The sequence below is a fragment of the Rhinolophus sinicus genome, linkage group LG02 (genome assembly GCF_036562045.2).
Source record: "Rhinolophus sinicus isolate RSC01 linkage group LG02, ASM3656204v1, whole genome shotgun sequence".
NCBI classification, from domain to species: Eukaryota; Metazoa; Chordata; class Mammalia; order Chiroptera; family Rhinolophidae; genus Rhinolophus; species Rhinolophus sinicus.
The window spans coordinates 195,357,344-195,371,090 of NC_133752.1; the positions used below are offsets into that span (position 1 = coordinate 195,357,344).

Here is a 13,747-nt window from a genome sequence, read left to right on the forward strand (position 1 = left end):
CAGGTAAAAGTGTTCGCAGAGAATTTGATTCTCACCACTGCCTGGTCAAAACTATCTATAATGAAAAATAATGTCAGTCAATCATGCTGGAGGAAAGGTGGAATTAGCATTCTAATCTCTCAATGAAAAATGATATTACAAAATTGCCATTTTACAAAGAGGTGATCAAAAAACAAAGGAAAAAGGTACAACAGAGGTGCATCAGGCGCCTCTGATAAAAATATTATGTTATTATGCTTATGCTGTTTACTAGATTTTTTAAGTTGTGCAATTTATTGTGACTTCTGTACTTTTTTATATATTTTTTAAAATTTTTATTGGGGAATACTGGGGAATAGTGTGTTTCTCCAGGGCCCATCAGCTCCAAGTCGTTGTTCTTCAATGGAGTTGTGGAGGGCGCAGCTCAGCTCCAAGTCCAGTCGCCGTTTTCAGTCTTTAGTTGCAGGGGGCGCAGCCCACCATCCCATGCGGGGATTGAACCAGCAACCTTGTTGTTGAGAGCTCACGCTCTAACCAACTGAGCCATCCGGCCGCCCTGTGACTTCTTTACTCTTAGTATTCTCTTTCATACCTAATTTTATATTAACAGTTTTGTATTTTTTTTCTCATAAAAAGGTATCCAAATAGTCCACTTACAGTCCATCTGTCCCCCTTCTTGAGAGGGCACTGCCAGTCTGGGGGTAGTTCCCCCCATTTTCCTGGGGATGGAGGGTCATGTGGGGTCTCTATCCATCTGGTTGACAGTCACAGGGAGGGTGTGCTTTTGGCTCAGTGTCAAGAGGCTTGATTTAATCCAAGGTCCAATTGGGCGCTGCCCAGGAGTTAGGAAATCCCGAGGAGCCGCTGGACGGACCCAGCCTTCGCAGGGCCTGCGTGTACAGCCTGGGCCTCCCCTGGCTGCCCGGCTGCATGACTCACTTCCTACAAGAGACACAGGGCGGGGAGGTGGGCTGAGGCCCAGAATCACGCTGCTGGTCCCTGCTCCACCATTTTCCAGGGGCCTGTCCTTGCACACCCCACCCCACCCCATGCCCAGTTTCCCCTATTTATAGAAACAGGTAACGTGCTTACCACGCAGAGCCGCTGTGAAGATGAAACGACACAGCTCCTAGTGCCCAGCCAGCTCTGTGAGATTGCTGAATAACATGGACATTTTGTCATCTGCCCTCCAAAGAGATCGACTCTGAGAGCCTGTGTGAGTCACATGGGGGCTTTTTGTGAGAAGGTGGGGGTGAGGAACATGTCACACCCCACCCAGCAATTCCCGTCAGTTTCCGCCTTTGGCATCGGTGTCCCTAGCGTGTCTCTCCTCCCATGTTGGTCTCTAACTTCATCTTACTTTCTGCTCCCGCCCTCGCTCACCTCCTCACTCAACTTCCCTCCCAAGGCTACTCACACTCCCACACTCTCTGGTCCCTCGGCTCAAGCCCCCCCGGGGGCCTCTGATGGTCACTTATGACATGAACACAAGTTCCTCTCCCAAATCACATGCCCCCGCCGCCATAATCTTAGCTGCTCGTCTAGGAGAGGCCGCGGAAAACAGAAGCTTACCCAGAAGAGCCAGGAGACCTGGGTTCGAGTCTTGACTCTGGATAAGCCCTTTCCTCTCTAGGCTTCAGTTTCAGTTTGTGAAACAAGTTGGGGAGGATATTCAGATTCCTCCTGGGTCCTGAGGGGAGGTGGGAGGGAGAAATTGGACACGGCGGGAGCCTTGGAAGCGTCACTATCTTGTTTCAGGCTTGGCTGTGTCCCACCCCAAACACTATCACCCAAAATGTGGGTTTGTTTGGGTTTGTGAGTGGAGTTCCAGCTCCAGACACACTGCTCAGGGAGGGGCAGGGAGGCCTCGAGGCAGGTCAAAGAGGGAGCTGGCACGTCCCAGCATCATTGGGGTGACTGTGAGCAAGCCCCTTAATATCTCTGAACCCCAGTTTCCTCACCGATTAGGTGGAAGTATTGACATTGCCTCTTCAGAATGATTGCGAAGGTCAAGTAAGATTCTGTGTAACCGCTTTACACCTGGGCAGCGGTTGTACGTCACATTCCCAACACTTGTCTTTCATTTCTCAGAAATTTTCTTGAATTATTTCTTTGATGATTGCCTTCCCTCTGTTTTTCCTCTTCTCCCTGCCTGAAACCCCACCTATTCAGAGGTTAGAGCCTCTGGATTTGTTCTCGAAAGCCCTTCACCTTTTTATCTCTGACTCTTTACTTTCTGGGAGATTTGGTCATCTTTTTCTATTCATTTCTTCAGCAGGACTTTATTTTGTGCTGCTGTTATTTTCAATTTCCAAGAGCTGGTTTTTGTTCTCCACTTTTTTCATTTTATGGAATCCAGTCCTTGTTTAACAGATGCAGTATCTTTTCCTGTCTCACTAAGGATTTGGATGATAATCAATTTTTTTCATCTCTGGCATAATCTCTTCCCTCCAAATTGCCCTGTTAATGATTGTTTCCTTGGTGTTCATGTTTCATGCTTTATACTTTCCTCAAATGTCTGGTGATCCTTAGCTATCTGCTCATATTTAAAAGAGAGGCACCAAAAAGTAGACACTGTCTCACTTTGCGTGGGGCTCATCAGTTGTGGGAGTCACTGTAGGGTGGATCCGTTGACCTGTTTCACTGGGAGACCTGCTGATATCAGTCCTGTTGGGTTTTTCTCTCTTGGGTTGCTCAGATGGCCAGAGAAGGATGTTATAATGCCCTGTACAGAGGGCAGCAATCTAGAAGCTAAGGGGAAGATCAGGGTTTTATGGAAAGCAAAACGGTCCCCAAAGTTCCTTTGTCATGTATCATAACATACTCACAAATCCCAGGGATTGGGGTGTGGCCCTCTTTTTGCAGAAAGGAGTGCTGCCCAGTCAGCAGGGGTCGGGCCAGCTCCAGCTTCCCTCTGACTTACACAGGGGACCTGAAAGTGCTACTTTGGTATAAGGATTATCTTGAGCTGGGGGCAAATAAGAATCAACAGCTGCAGAAAGATGCCTTCCTGGAGGTTTCCTTATCTGACTAAAAGCAGAAATCTGAAAATTGGGGCCTTAAGAAGATGGAAAGTCAGGCCAAGATGGACCTGCACAAAGCAGCCGTACTTCATTCGTGTCGCCCATATAGTCCCTTCCCACACAGTTTACTGCCCTTAAAAGTCTAAATCCCTTTCCTTTGTCTTGTCACTTCTCTAAAGATTTATTATGCTTTTGTTAAGACGCTCTAGAAGCCCAAGTCCTAACGAGTCCGTGCAGTTACTCACCAGGTACTCGCATGGGTTTGCACAATGCACATGTTAACACACTTGTTTGTTTTTCTCATTAATGTGCCTTTAGTCAGTCGAAAGGGCCTCGGCCGAGAGCCCAGAAGGGTAGGAGGAAGATGAATTTCTCTTTCCTGCGCTTCCCACATTGAAACCAAAAAGGAGGTGTTGGGGCCACACGTGGGCCTCCCAGGCCCTCCCCTCCGAAGCCTGAGGAACATGGACAGAGCAGGACAGAGGGGACAGGATGGGCACAGGGAGCCTGCTGGGCTGCTGGGCACAGGGGGTGTCTGAATGAATGCGTGAGGCTGCTGTAGTGAGCCCGCGTGGCGCTGGGAGGCCCAGGCTGTACCCTTCACCCCACTATTTATCGCGGGCGCCCACTCTGCCTCAGCTGCTTTCTCTGGGAAGCCGCAGCGAAGCCTTAACTGCCTGCAGGGGCCTGGCCCCAACTCGCTGAAGGGCCCGAGGCCGCAGACCTTCGTGGGGGGGACCCCACTAGACAAGCGGATGTGTTTCCTGAGGCTCCCCCCAACACCTACAGGGAGGTGGGCGCTGCTCTCCTGTCCATTTGAAGGATGAAGCAATGAGGCTGCCGTCGCCCCTCGTAGCCTGTTCACCTCCAGAACCAGCTCTTCATCTCCTTGCTCTGAGGGATCCTTCCTGGCAGAGGTGACCACTGCCGAACGGCCAGGGAGGGACAGAGCTTGGTTGCCCAGGGCCTGCAAGGGGCAGACGGGGTGGAGCCCCCCGGGGTCTGTGAGCCACGCTGAGATCTGCACTCTGAAGAGGAGAAAGGAGCCGGTGGGGGGGCCTCGACAGGGGGACAGGAGCTGTGTGTTGTCACAAGGCTGCCCTGTGCTGGTGAGTGGGCGGCTGGGGGCCCAGCTTGGAGGGGCCTTCAGGGCTGCAGAGTCCTCCTGGCCAGATAGCGGGGGCCCAGGTCGGGTGGAGGCCAGGAGCTGGGGACATTCAGGAAATAAGCTCTACAGACCCACTGGTCATTTGCACGTGGATGGTGGGGCTGCATCTCACCAAGGCCACGGTGGTCCCTGGAGGACAAGCTGGGGGTGAGGTGGGAGGTGAGGGAGGCAGCTGCCTGCATGTGTGGGGTTCAGGGGCCACTTGACATCCAGAGCTGGACTTGCGTGGCCAGCAGTGAGGGCCTAACCTCAGGTCAAGCCCTGGGCGCCTGAGCAAACACGTGGCCTTCCCCAAGCACAGCCCAGAGGGAGGCCGGCACCCACACCTATGGACGAGGGCGCAGTTAACCCGGAAGGGCAGAGGGTGAGAGACGAACTGGCTGGGGCTCAGGAGGCAGAGGGCAGGTCTGGGCAGGAAGCACAGTGGGGACCGAGTCAAGAAAAAGGCCATCCCTGGGTGCAGGGCCCTCAGGGCATAGCTGGGCTACCCAGCTGGGGCTTGGCAGAGCCCCCCACAACCCCACAGCCTCAGGGGGTATGGTCAGCCCCAAAGAAGGACCAGCACAGAGCGAGGCAGATCAGACAGAGGGAGCCTGTTTGCAAGTCTGTGGGCCGCAGAGATCCCTGGTGTCTGGCTGGCTGGCTGTCCCTGTCTCCCTGTCTGTCCATCCGTGTATGGCTGGTGTTGCTGCCACTGAGCTCTTGTTTCAGGTGAGACAAATGGCCTGGGCAAGCAGAATGATAAGAACTATAAATAGAGGAAAATAGACTGGGAAGGGGAGGGAAGAAAGCACGTGGGCCTCTGTAAACCGATCACAGGACACAGTGCAAACAATGGTGTCTGAGTCGTGTGACCAAGAGAGCCGAGCAGTTTTGGGGGACCGGGAGGAAGGTCTGCGACCCCACATCCCTGGCACAGGAGAGCACCGCTGGGGGCAGGGTTGGGTCCTCAGTGTCTGACTCTGGGAGGCCACGGTCCGTCACAGGCCCAGACCCCAATCCTCATCTTGCCCCACGGCCACCACACACAATGCATCCTGGGAGGTTGCCACTGGTCCACCCACCTTAGCAACCTGCTTTTTATGGCCCTGGGCCCATTGGGCTCTCCGTGGATGTTGGGAGCAGGGTGTGAACAAATAAAATGAGTGGTGGTGAAGGAGGTGGCTGGAAAACGTGCCCACTACAGGAGTGAGGGGTACAGTGCTCTGCGATGGAGGCCTGGGGGTTCCGGGGGGAAGTAACGTGCTCTTACCTAGAAGAACGGGCCAGTGAGCAGATCCCAGGCTCCAGCATGACGCTGGGCCACTCCAAGGTGGTGCCGCAGGATTGTGGGAGGGTCACATTTGTCGACTGGACAAATAATTCTCCACGTAGTCCACCAAAAGAGCGGTTTATTTGGGAAAAGAAAAAGAAACAAAGCCACCAAGGAGTCTGTAAACGCGCACTTCCTGGCTGGTGTTCCAACCAGCCACCCACGTGCAAAAAGAATAAGACAGTGTGACGCCCTAAGAGGGCCTCTATATTTTATGTGAATCCCTCCCCCAGCAGTTACCACAAAGTTTAACAGGAAGTCAGGGCTAGAGAGTTAACAAGGGGCCCAGCTCCACCCCATAGTCCTCCCAGTTCTATGGTTAATCTTCTTAAGACGCCCGTTGACTTTTATCACATTTGACGGCCAGGTTTTCAGGCAGAGCATCCAGAAGGGCAAGGACGCGGTGGGCAGAGCAGGTGTTGGTCAGCCCAGTTTGAGGCCCACGTGAGAAGTGGGCGTGGGGAGTCCAGCAGCAGCCCAGCTCCTGGTGTCTGAGGCCCTTCAGAAAGGGGGGGGAGCTGGACCTGCTCTGGGTGTCGCCCCGGCGTCGCCCAGGCCCACAGGCGGCACCTCACCCCTCCTGGGAGCCCTGGTCTCTGTTGGAGTCAGTCTCACCTGCCATGCCCTCTGAGGCAGCACCTAGTTACATCTATTTACCTACATTCCCAACAGCTCTCCAAGGTGATCAAAAATCGCTGCATTTTCAAGGTCAATTTATTCTCGTAAAGGCTGGTAAAACAAACCCCTTCCTCCCCCTCTCCCCCTCCTTTGCTTCCCCAAGTCCCAGAAATATCATCTGGCCCTTACTGGCTTCTCTCTCAAGAACAAAAGCACAATGAACACCTTTTCCAAAGCTCTACTACCGTGTTTCCCCGAAAATAAGACCTAGCCGGACAATCAGCTCTAATGTGTCTTTTGGCAAAAATTAATGTAAGACCAGGTCTTTTGGAAAAAATTAATATAAGACCCAGTATTATATTTATTATATTATATTATATATTATATTATTATATAAGATACAGTCTTAAAATAAGACCGGGTTTTATATTAATTTTTGCTCCAAAAGATGCATTGGAGCTGATTGGCTGGCTGGGTCTTATTTTCGGGGAAACACGGTATTAACCCTTCAGCCAAGTCTCGGTGGGTTTTCATGAGGCCCTTGGACAGTCACATCACCATTCTCTGTTTTAATCAATAGACTCCAGACATGTTTCCTTAGAACAATTATTAACTGACATCTTTACTCTATGAAACACTCGCACCAACTGACTATAAAACAAAACACCAAGGCCCAAGGATAAATGGGCCAGGAATACAAACGAAAGTCACACACGAACACACGCACACGTATGGAAACTCGGAAAGGGTGTCCTGGCAAGGCCTGGGCTGGGGAGCCGCTGAGGCCCTTCGCTGTGAAGTTCACTGATGGGGAAAAGCAGAGCATGTTCAGAGGCAGAGGGGGTGACCGTCTGCAGAGTCTAACTCGCCCCGTCAGAAAAAGGGGGACAGAACCCTCGTGGAGGAAAATCCCAGGGAGGGACTGTGCCCCGGCTGCCCCAGCCCTGAGCAGGGCTAACCCAGCGTGGAATTTCTTGTGGACACTGTGACAGGCTGAACTGTGTCCCCCTGAAATTCCTATGTGGAAGCCCCGACTCCCAATGTGACTGTATTTGGAGAGGGGGCCTTTAGAAAGTAATTAAAGGAAAATGAGGCCATGAGGGTGGGGCCTAGGTCCCATAGGACTGGTGTCCTTACGAGAAGAGACACCAGTGGTCTGTGGCTCACTCCTCAGAAAGATCACATGACACACAGACGAGAAAGCGGCCTTCCACCAGCCGGGCGAGAGGCCTGTCCAGAAAGCAGCCTGACGGGACCTTGATCTTGGACTTCCGGCCTCCAGAACTGTGACGAAACAACATTCTGTTGTTTAACCCCCAGCCTGTACTATGCTGTACGCAACCCTCTGGGCTCGAACCACGGCACTCTGCACACCTCACTCACAGCAAGGACAGGTCCTGCCCCCCACCCCCGCCAGGGTGCGCGACATCTCAGTTAATGGCAATGGCACATCAGGCCCCAAACATACATACAAGGCCCATCCACCAGTAACTACACCATCACTCACACGCACTTCAGCCTTACACCATGAGCCCTCCTGGTGATTCACTTCATAAGCTTTGGTAGAAAAAGTCGACAACGTTATCTACTGCAACTGTTTATTTAGAAGTCTATAAATTTGAGCTTTTAAGAAAGATTCACAAAATATTCTGTCGAAACCATCTTTCTCATTCATTAAATTTCAAATATATTTTACTGTCCTAACAATATATTCTAGTGCTGTCTAAAACACAGCCAAATTATTTTTCTTTATTCATTTATACACATTCTATAATTTTTTGAAAACCAAGATTAAGATAAAAAATATTAACAAAACTACCCAATTACAACTACTATTTCCCCATATACTGAAATATTTTCTGTGGGTGCATCTTCTTACCTTATTCATTTTTAATTCTGTACACTATATCGATTTATAAATGCACTTAGGGAGTCTCATTTTACATTTCTCATAAATTCAAAGAGCAACACCTTGTCAAAAGATTAATTCCCTTGACAATGCAGAAGCTGAGGTTTGTTAAAAGCACTCGCTGAAAATAATTTTTAAATTTATAGTTCATACAAAATAAACAATTTACAAGGGGACAGGCGACTTTAAACATTATTTTGAAACTACCTAAACATGTGGAAATATAAATGAAGCAATCTGCCAAATTAGACACCATTTTTGGTCTTTTGTTTTTATTCTTTGCTCCCTTTTTAATGAAATGTGTGCAGTGAATTTTGTTTCTCCAGGCCCAGCAAGCATCAGCTGATTCTGGTGACCCTTGGCCCATGGGTCACAGGAGCTGAGACCCTGTCCACAAAAAGGCTCTTGGTCCTTGGTCTTCGGAGAGGTGGGAGGGGCCCATGTCTCTGCCCCCAGCTGTCAGAACTAGAGATTCCAAGAAAAGAAAGCAAGGAAATGCATGGATATGCCGTAGGGAGCACATGTGCAGGAAGGAACACAAAACGGAAATGACAGTAAAGCTTCTACATCAAAGAAACGTTAAAAGTCAGTAATGTGTATATGCCACGTGAAAAGGTAGCAGAACGATGTGCAAGACTGGCTGGTCTTCACTGCAGGCTGCCATGTGGCCACCGGTTTATTAAAGAGGACTTTCTCCAGGAAGCACATCTCCTGACGTCAGTATTAAGAACCGTAGCGATCCTAAAGAGAGAGAACCCAGTGAAAGTTACGAGCACTCAGTATCACTTCCTCATTCGCATGCAGACCCACAGCGTGGAACTTCTCAGAATGACACCACGGCTGACCCAAAACACCACCTGTCTGGCATCTGCCACCACCCCGTACCCAGGGGACACGGGGGACTGAGGCCTCCCCAGGCCAAGGGCTGCGCGGCCTCTGGAAGCTGACAGGATTGACGTCCTGCCCGCCGGCCCAGGCTTGGGAGGGCTGTGAGGCCAGCAGCAAGGTCACCAAGGGGTCAGCCCTCCAGGAGGCGAATGTGATGGGGACGGAGGACACAGTGGGGTCTGAACCCTGAAATCCTGCGTCAGCTGAGTGAGCTCGCAGAAGCAACTTGACCTCCCTGTGCCTCTATTTCCTCACCTACAAAATGGGGATATGAAAAGGGGGTAAACTAGAAAATGGGGGTGATCAGCTATAAACTAGGGATGTCACCCACTTGGAAGGGCTGATGTGGGCTCAGCTGGCCTCAGGGACAGTAAGGCGTGCTGTCATGTCATCAACAGCGGTGACACAGCAGGGGCCTTGGGGCTGAGGGGACGCTCCCCAGTTGGGGACCCCGGAACCCTAAAGGCAGCAGAGTTCCTATGGCCACATTTTACATCCCAATAGCATCCTTCTAACATGACCTGACATAAACACAAAGGTTCACGAGAGAAGCATTTCGTATCCTCAGAGACGACCTTAAATTGTTACACACCAGGGTCTGGCCTTGCCTTATTTAGAAGATTAGAATACAATCTAAATGCCCAACTTGGAGAATTAGTAAATAAATTACATGTATTTTCACTCAATAGGATGTGGTTTCTGGAGAATTTTTAATTACACAGAAATGCTCATAACAAAACATTATGGAGAAAAAAACAGGATATAAAACCACATATACAGTATAATCTCACATGCATAGAGCATCTTTTTAAAGATAAAAAGAACACATACAAATCTAGAACTAAAATAAAATACACCAAAATTGTATTTCCCCTGTGAGATGAGATTATGGGTCATTTTTATTTTCTTCTTAATATTTCTCTGTTCTGATATAGGAAAAAAGTGGATAATGATCATGATAATCCCTGTAACGTCATAAATTCCCCTAGACTCATAAATTAGAAAATTTAAACAAATATAAAACTATAACTTCTGGTTTTTATGATGTCCTGGGTTACACTGTAGCAAACATATAAATCAATAATATAAAATCTAATTTCCGAGCAACTGAAGAGTGGTCCAAATCTCATTTTCAAAACTATGAACCCACCATCACACTCAGATAACATCATCCCAGCTTCACTAACCTGAATCGAAGACATGACTCCGTTAGCAAAGACAGAGAGCTTGCCAGCGACGGACCTCACCCCCTGCTTAAACTGGGCCATGTCGGGGGCAGTGGGCAGCACGTTCGTGAGGTTGTAGTTTCCTGCAAATAGAACAGAGGCTGGCTTGTCACTCTGCCACTGCAGCAGCACAGCCAGTGCTCAGGGCACTCGACGACTTCAGGGAACGTGGATCCCGGACCCTCCTGCTTTGCACAAGTAGCAGATGTGGTCAAGGGAAAAGGACCCTGTGGGGGGCAGGACTTGGGGTTCAGCACCAGCCCCGCTGTCCTGCATTTACAACCAGCTGCAAGACCCCATATCAGAGAACATGTAGTACTGGGTCTGAAGACCATCCTGGGTTCAATACTGGCACTGCCACCTTCCAAGCTGAGTGCCTCTGGAGAGGTTCCTTACCCTCTCTGGGCCCCTATTTCCTCCAGTTGCTTAACACAAGACTTGACAGGTAAGTTCTCAATAAACGGCAGACATCTGTGTTTTGTGTGCTCAGCATCCCTTCCCCCATCTTTTGGTAAAGCCCTCCTCCCTTCCGCTGGGGCGGCCTCTCGTAGACCCCATCCAGAGGGATGGGCATGTGACTGGGCTGGGCCAATCAGAGCCTTCCCTGGGATTCACGTGCACTTAAGTGAGAGGAGCCATTTACTTACTCTGGGGTTACTGGTGGGTAAGGCACTGTGACTGCAGCTCTGACTACGGCTGTCCCCCTCCTACTTGCTGCTCAAGGGGGTACAGAGGAAGCCTGTACAAGAAAAAGGTTCATCCAGGGAGGGGAGCCAAGCGGGTGAGTCTGGCTGCTTTCCGAGCCACAGCCCGAACCAAGCTCACTGCCAGTCCTCCCAGGTACAGAGGCCGAGGCCAGTGTCAGCCAGGGTCCTGTCGCTTAAGTTGTGGCTGCCCCAACATAAACACTAGCATATTGCCACCAACGCAGGTGAAGTACATCAACGTTATCACACATAAATCTGACAACCAGAGTTTCAAGGTGAACTTCCGTCACACAACTGCTGGAGGGGCTCAGGGATTGTGAGTGAACCCAAACCCTGCAGGTCCTCAGGGGAGCCCAGCCCAGCTATTCCCTCAGCTCCACACATGATCTAGCTAGACCCTCCTGCCCCTTTCCAAGAACAAAACAGACGACACGTTTGTCCTTCCACACAGATGGCACCCAGAAGAGACGCTGTGTTTCCCCATGGCACTGTTTCCAGGACCCACCACGTGGGCAGGGCTGTGGATGTGGGGTCTTCCGCTCTCCGCCTCCAGCTGACTTTTAAAATTTTGTAGGCCTTTGCCAGCAACAGAGCAGAAGCCCAGCCCTGTGACGGGATCTGGGTTCAAATCCCAACACAGCCACTTACCAGCAGTGCTGCCAGCCTGTAAACTAGGTCTTTACTGCAAACAAGCAGCCAGTTAGAGATCCTGAGCATGAAGGGCCAGAATCACAGCTGCTCCATTATGCAGCGAGGTCCAGAGTGGCTGTGCAGGTGGGGACCAGAAGCCAGCGGGGGTGACCTCAGTAGGAGTGCCTCCACTTATGAGTTTTCAACTCGAGAAGTGTTTAAAGAAGTCAGCACAGCTGAGGCAGGACCAGGCCCCTCTGATGTCTGGCCGCTCCTTAGACCGGGCCTGGGCCTGGGCGGAGCAGCTTTGGGACAATGACCCCTCCCTGACTACATTCAATCCACAGGCTGCTAGTGCCCCTGTCATTCCTCGCCTCCCCTTCTCTGCTCAGAACTCCCAAAACCAAACCCTTACAGCAAAGTGTGTCCAAGTGACATAGTTTACCAGTACGATGTAGGCAAACGTGCCTCACAGGGCCGGGCATGCCCTTTTCCGTCCCTCTTCCTCCTTCCTGCTAGCTGGAATGCAGATGTGATGGCTAGAGCCAGCGCAGCCATATTGGGCATGAAGTGAAGTAGAGAATGGAGATCATGAGCAACAAGATGAAAGGGGCCGGAGTCTGGCAAAGTCTCCTTCCTCCTCTGATATCTAGGCACTGAGTCTCCCCTGAGGGCTGCCCAGTGCAGCAGGTTACAAGGGAAGGTGGTCGTGGTCAAAGACAGCCCAAGTGGGCTCAGGTTATACACAGTGTGCTCCGGGAAATGACAGCGCAAGCCACCTCCTCAGAAAGAGGCTCCTTGACCCTGAACTAGGTGAGGGTCCCCATTTGCTCACTATCTGTTCCCGTAGCACCCACAGTGGGCCTGGAGCTGAGGACACCAACCCGAACTGGCCAGCTGGGGATGAGGGGCCTCTGGGCACCCAGCACCCCAGGATGCTCCCTCACCATGACTACAGGTTTCCACGGACCAGAGTTTGTCTGGAACCCACACATGGGCAAAAATGAATGGATCTTTGTTTCTCTGTGTGGGGAGCCATGGTTACAGGTGACTCTAAGCTTTACAGAATGGCTCCGTTTATGCTTAACCTGTTTCCCTCCCCCTGAGGCAATTGTCTCTGCCTGCACCTGGGGGGAGCTTGAGCTTGTAAGCTGCTGAGGAATGTGGTGGGAACGGCCAGTTCCCGGACACAGAAGGCTGATGCCTATCAGGGCAATTGATAAGATAATTACATGTGAGAGTTTCAGTGAGTTTTGTGTCCTCTGTGTGAAAGTTAAAGAATTTACATTTGCTATGTTAATGCATACTTTCGTTGCTAAGTTGCACGTACTCAAACTGCATATATGGGTGCAGTAAAATAAACTCAGTGACTTCAGCATCACTGGAGTCCGCGATCGCCATCATCATATGTGAGAGTGTCTTTTATTCATTCCCACTCCCCCATTCGGGAACCGATTGACTTGTGGCGGCTGGCCCGTCACACTCTGAAAGGGGACAGGAAGAGAAACACAGGCTGGCCACAATTTTCTTCAACAATCGAAAAGCCCGCTATCTTTTGATCTCCAACAGGTTTTACAGCAAACAATAACACTTCAGAGTGAAGCTTCCAGCCGTATGAATGATAAAAACACACGCTGCCGGGGCTCATTTACAACACTTAGGTTCTCTGGACCGACCTGCACCCTGTGCCAGGGCTCCTGTGAGGTGACCCAGCACCAACCCGCAGGGGGTAGAGGTGGGACTGCTAGGAGCCCCCCAAAGGGCCAAGCACCCTTCTGCCAGGGGCGGTCATAAAAGGAAGTCACCCTGACAAGAGGCCACGACACTGTAAGCTGGAGATGAGAACAAAAATCCACAAGCCACAACCACTGCCGACCACACTCAGCACAGGGAACGCCCAGTCAGGAAATGGTCTGATATAAAGCAACAAGCCCCTTCCTGCTTGAGGTCAAGGTTGGTCCCCACCTGGAAAGCACCATGCCCTGATGGCGGCCTGTAGGTGAGCACCCCCTCAGCTCACCAGGCTACTCCTCAGTGCCCCACAGCTGCCTGGCAGTGCCCAAGGCCGAGGGCCACGGTGGGCCTTCTAACACCGCCCAAACCCAGACACAGAAGGCCCCGGGCACTCAGGTTTCGCCTAAGACTTCTGTGTTGAGGCTGTTTCTCTCTGGACTCAGAAAACAGCTGTTCTCTGAAGCTGCAAGACCAAGTGGCTGCCCCTGCTGAGCCCATGCCCACACCCAGCTTCTCCAGGGCTGGAAATGAGGGGTGCAGGTGGTGTGGGGCT

General features: G+C 51.0%; 1 protein-coding gene across 1 annotated transcript in view; it reads right to left on the reverse strand.

The window, feature by feature from the left end:
- Window positions 1–7,681: 7,681 nt before the first annotated feature.
- ARFGAP3 (ARF GTPase activating protein 3) overlaps window positions 7,682–13,747 on the reverse strand; it is a 47,685-nt gene continuing 41,619 nt past the window's right edge. Inside the window, exons 15-16 of the mRNA XM_074326489.1 lie at window positions 10,085–10,206; window positions 7,682–8,750 (exon numbers count right to left, since the gene is read on the reverse strand). Of these exons, the coding sequence (XP_074182590.1) occupies window positions 8,733–8,750; window positions 10,085–10,206 (140 nt within the window). The 3' untranslated portion in view covers window positions 7,682–8,732. The remainder of the gene's footprint in view (window positions 8,751–10,084; window positions 10,207–13,747) is intronic.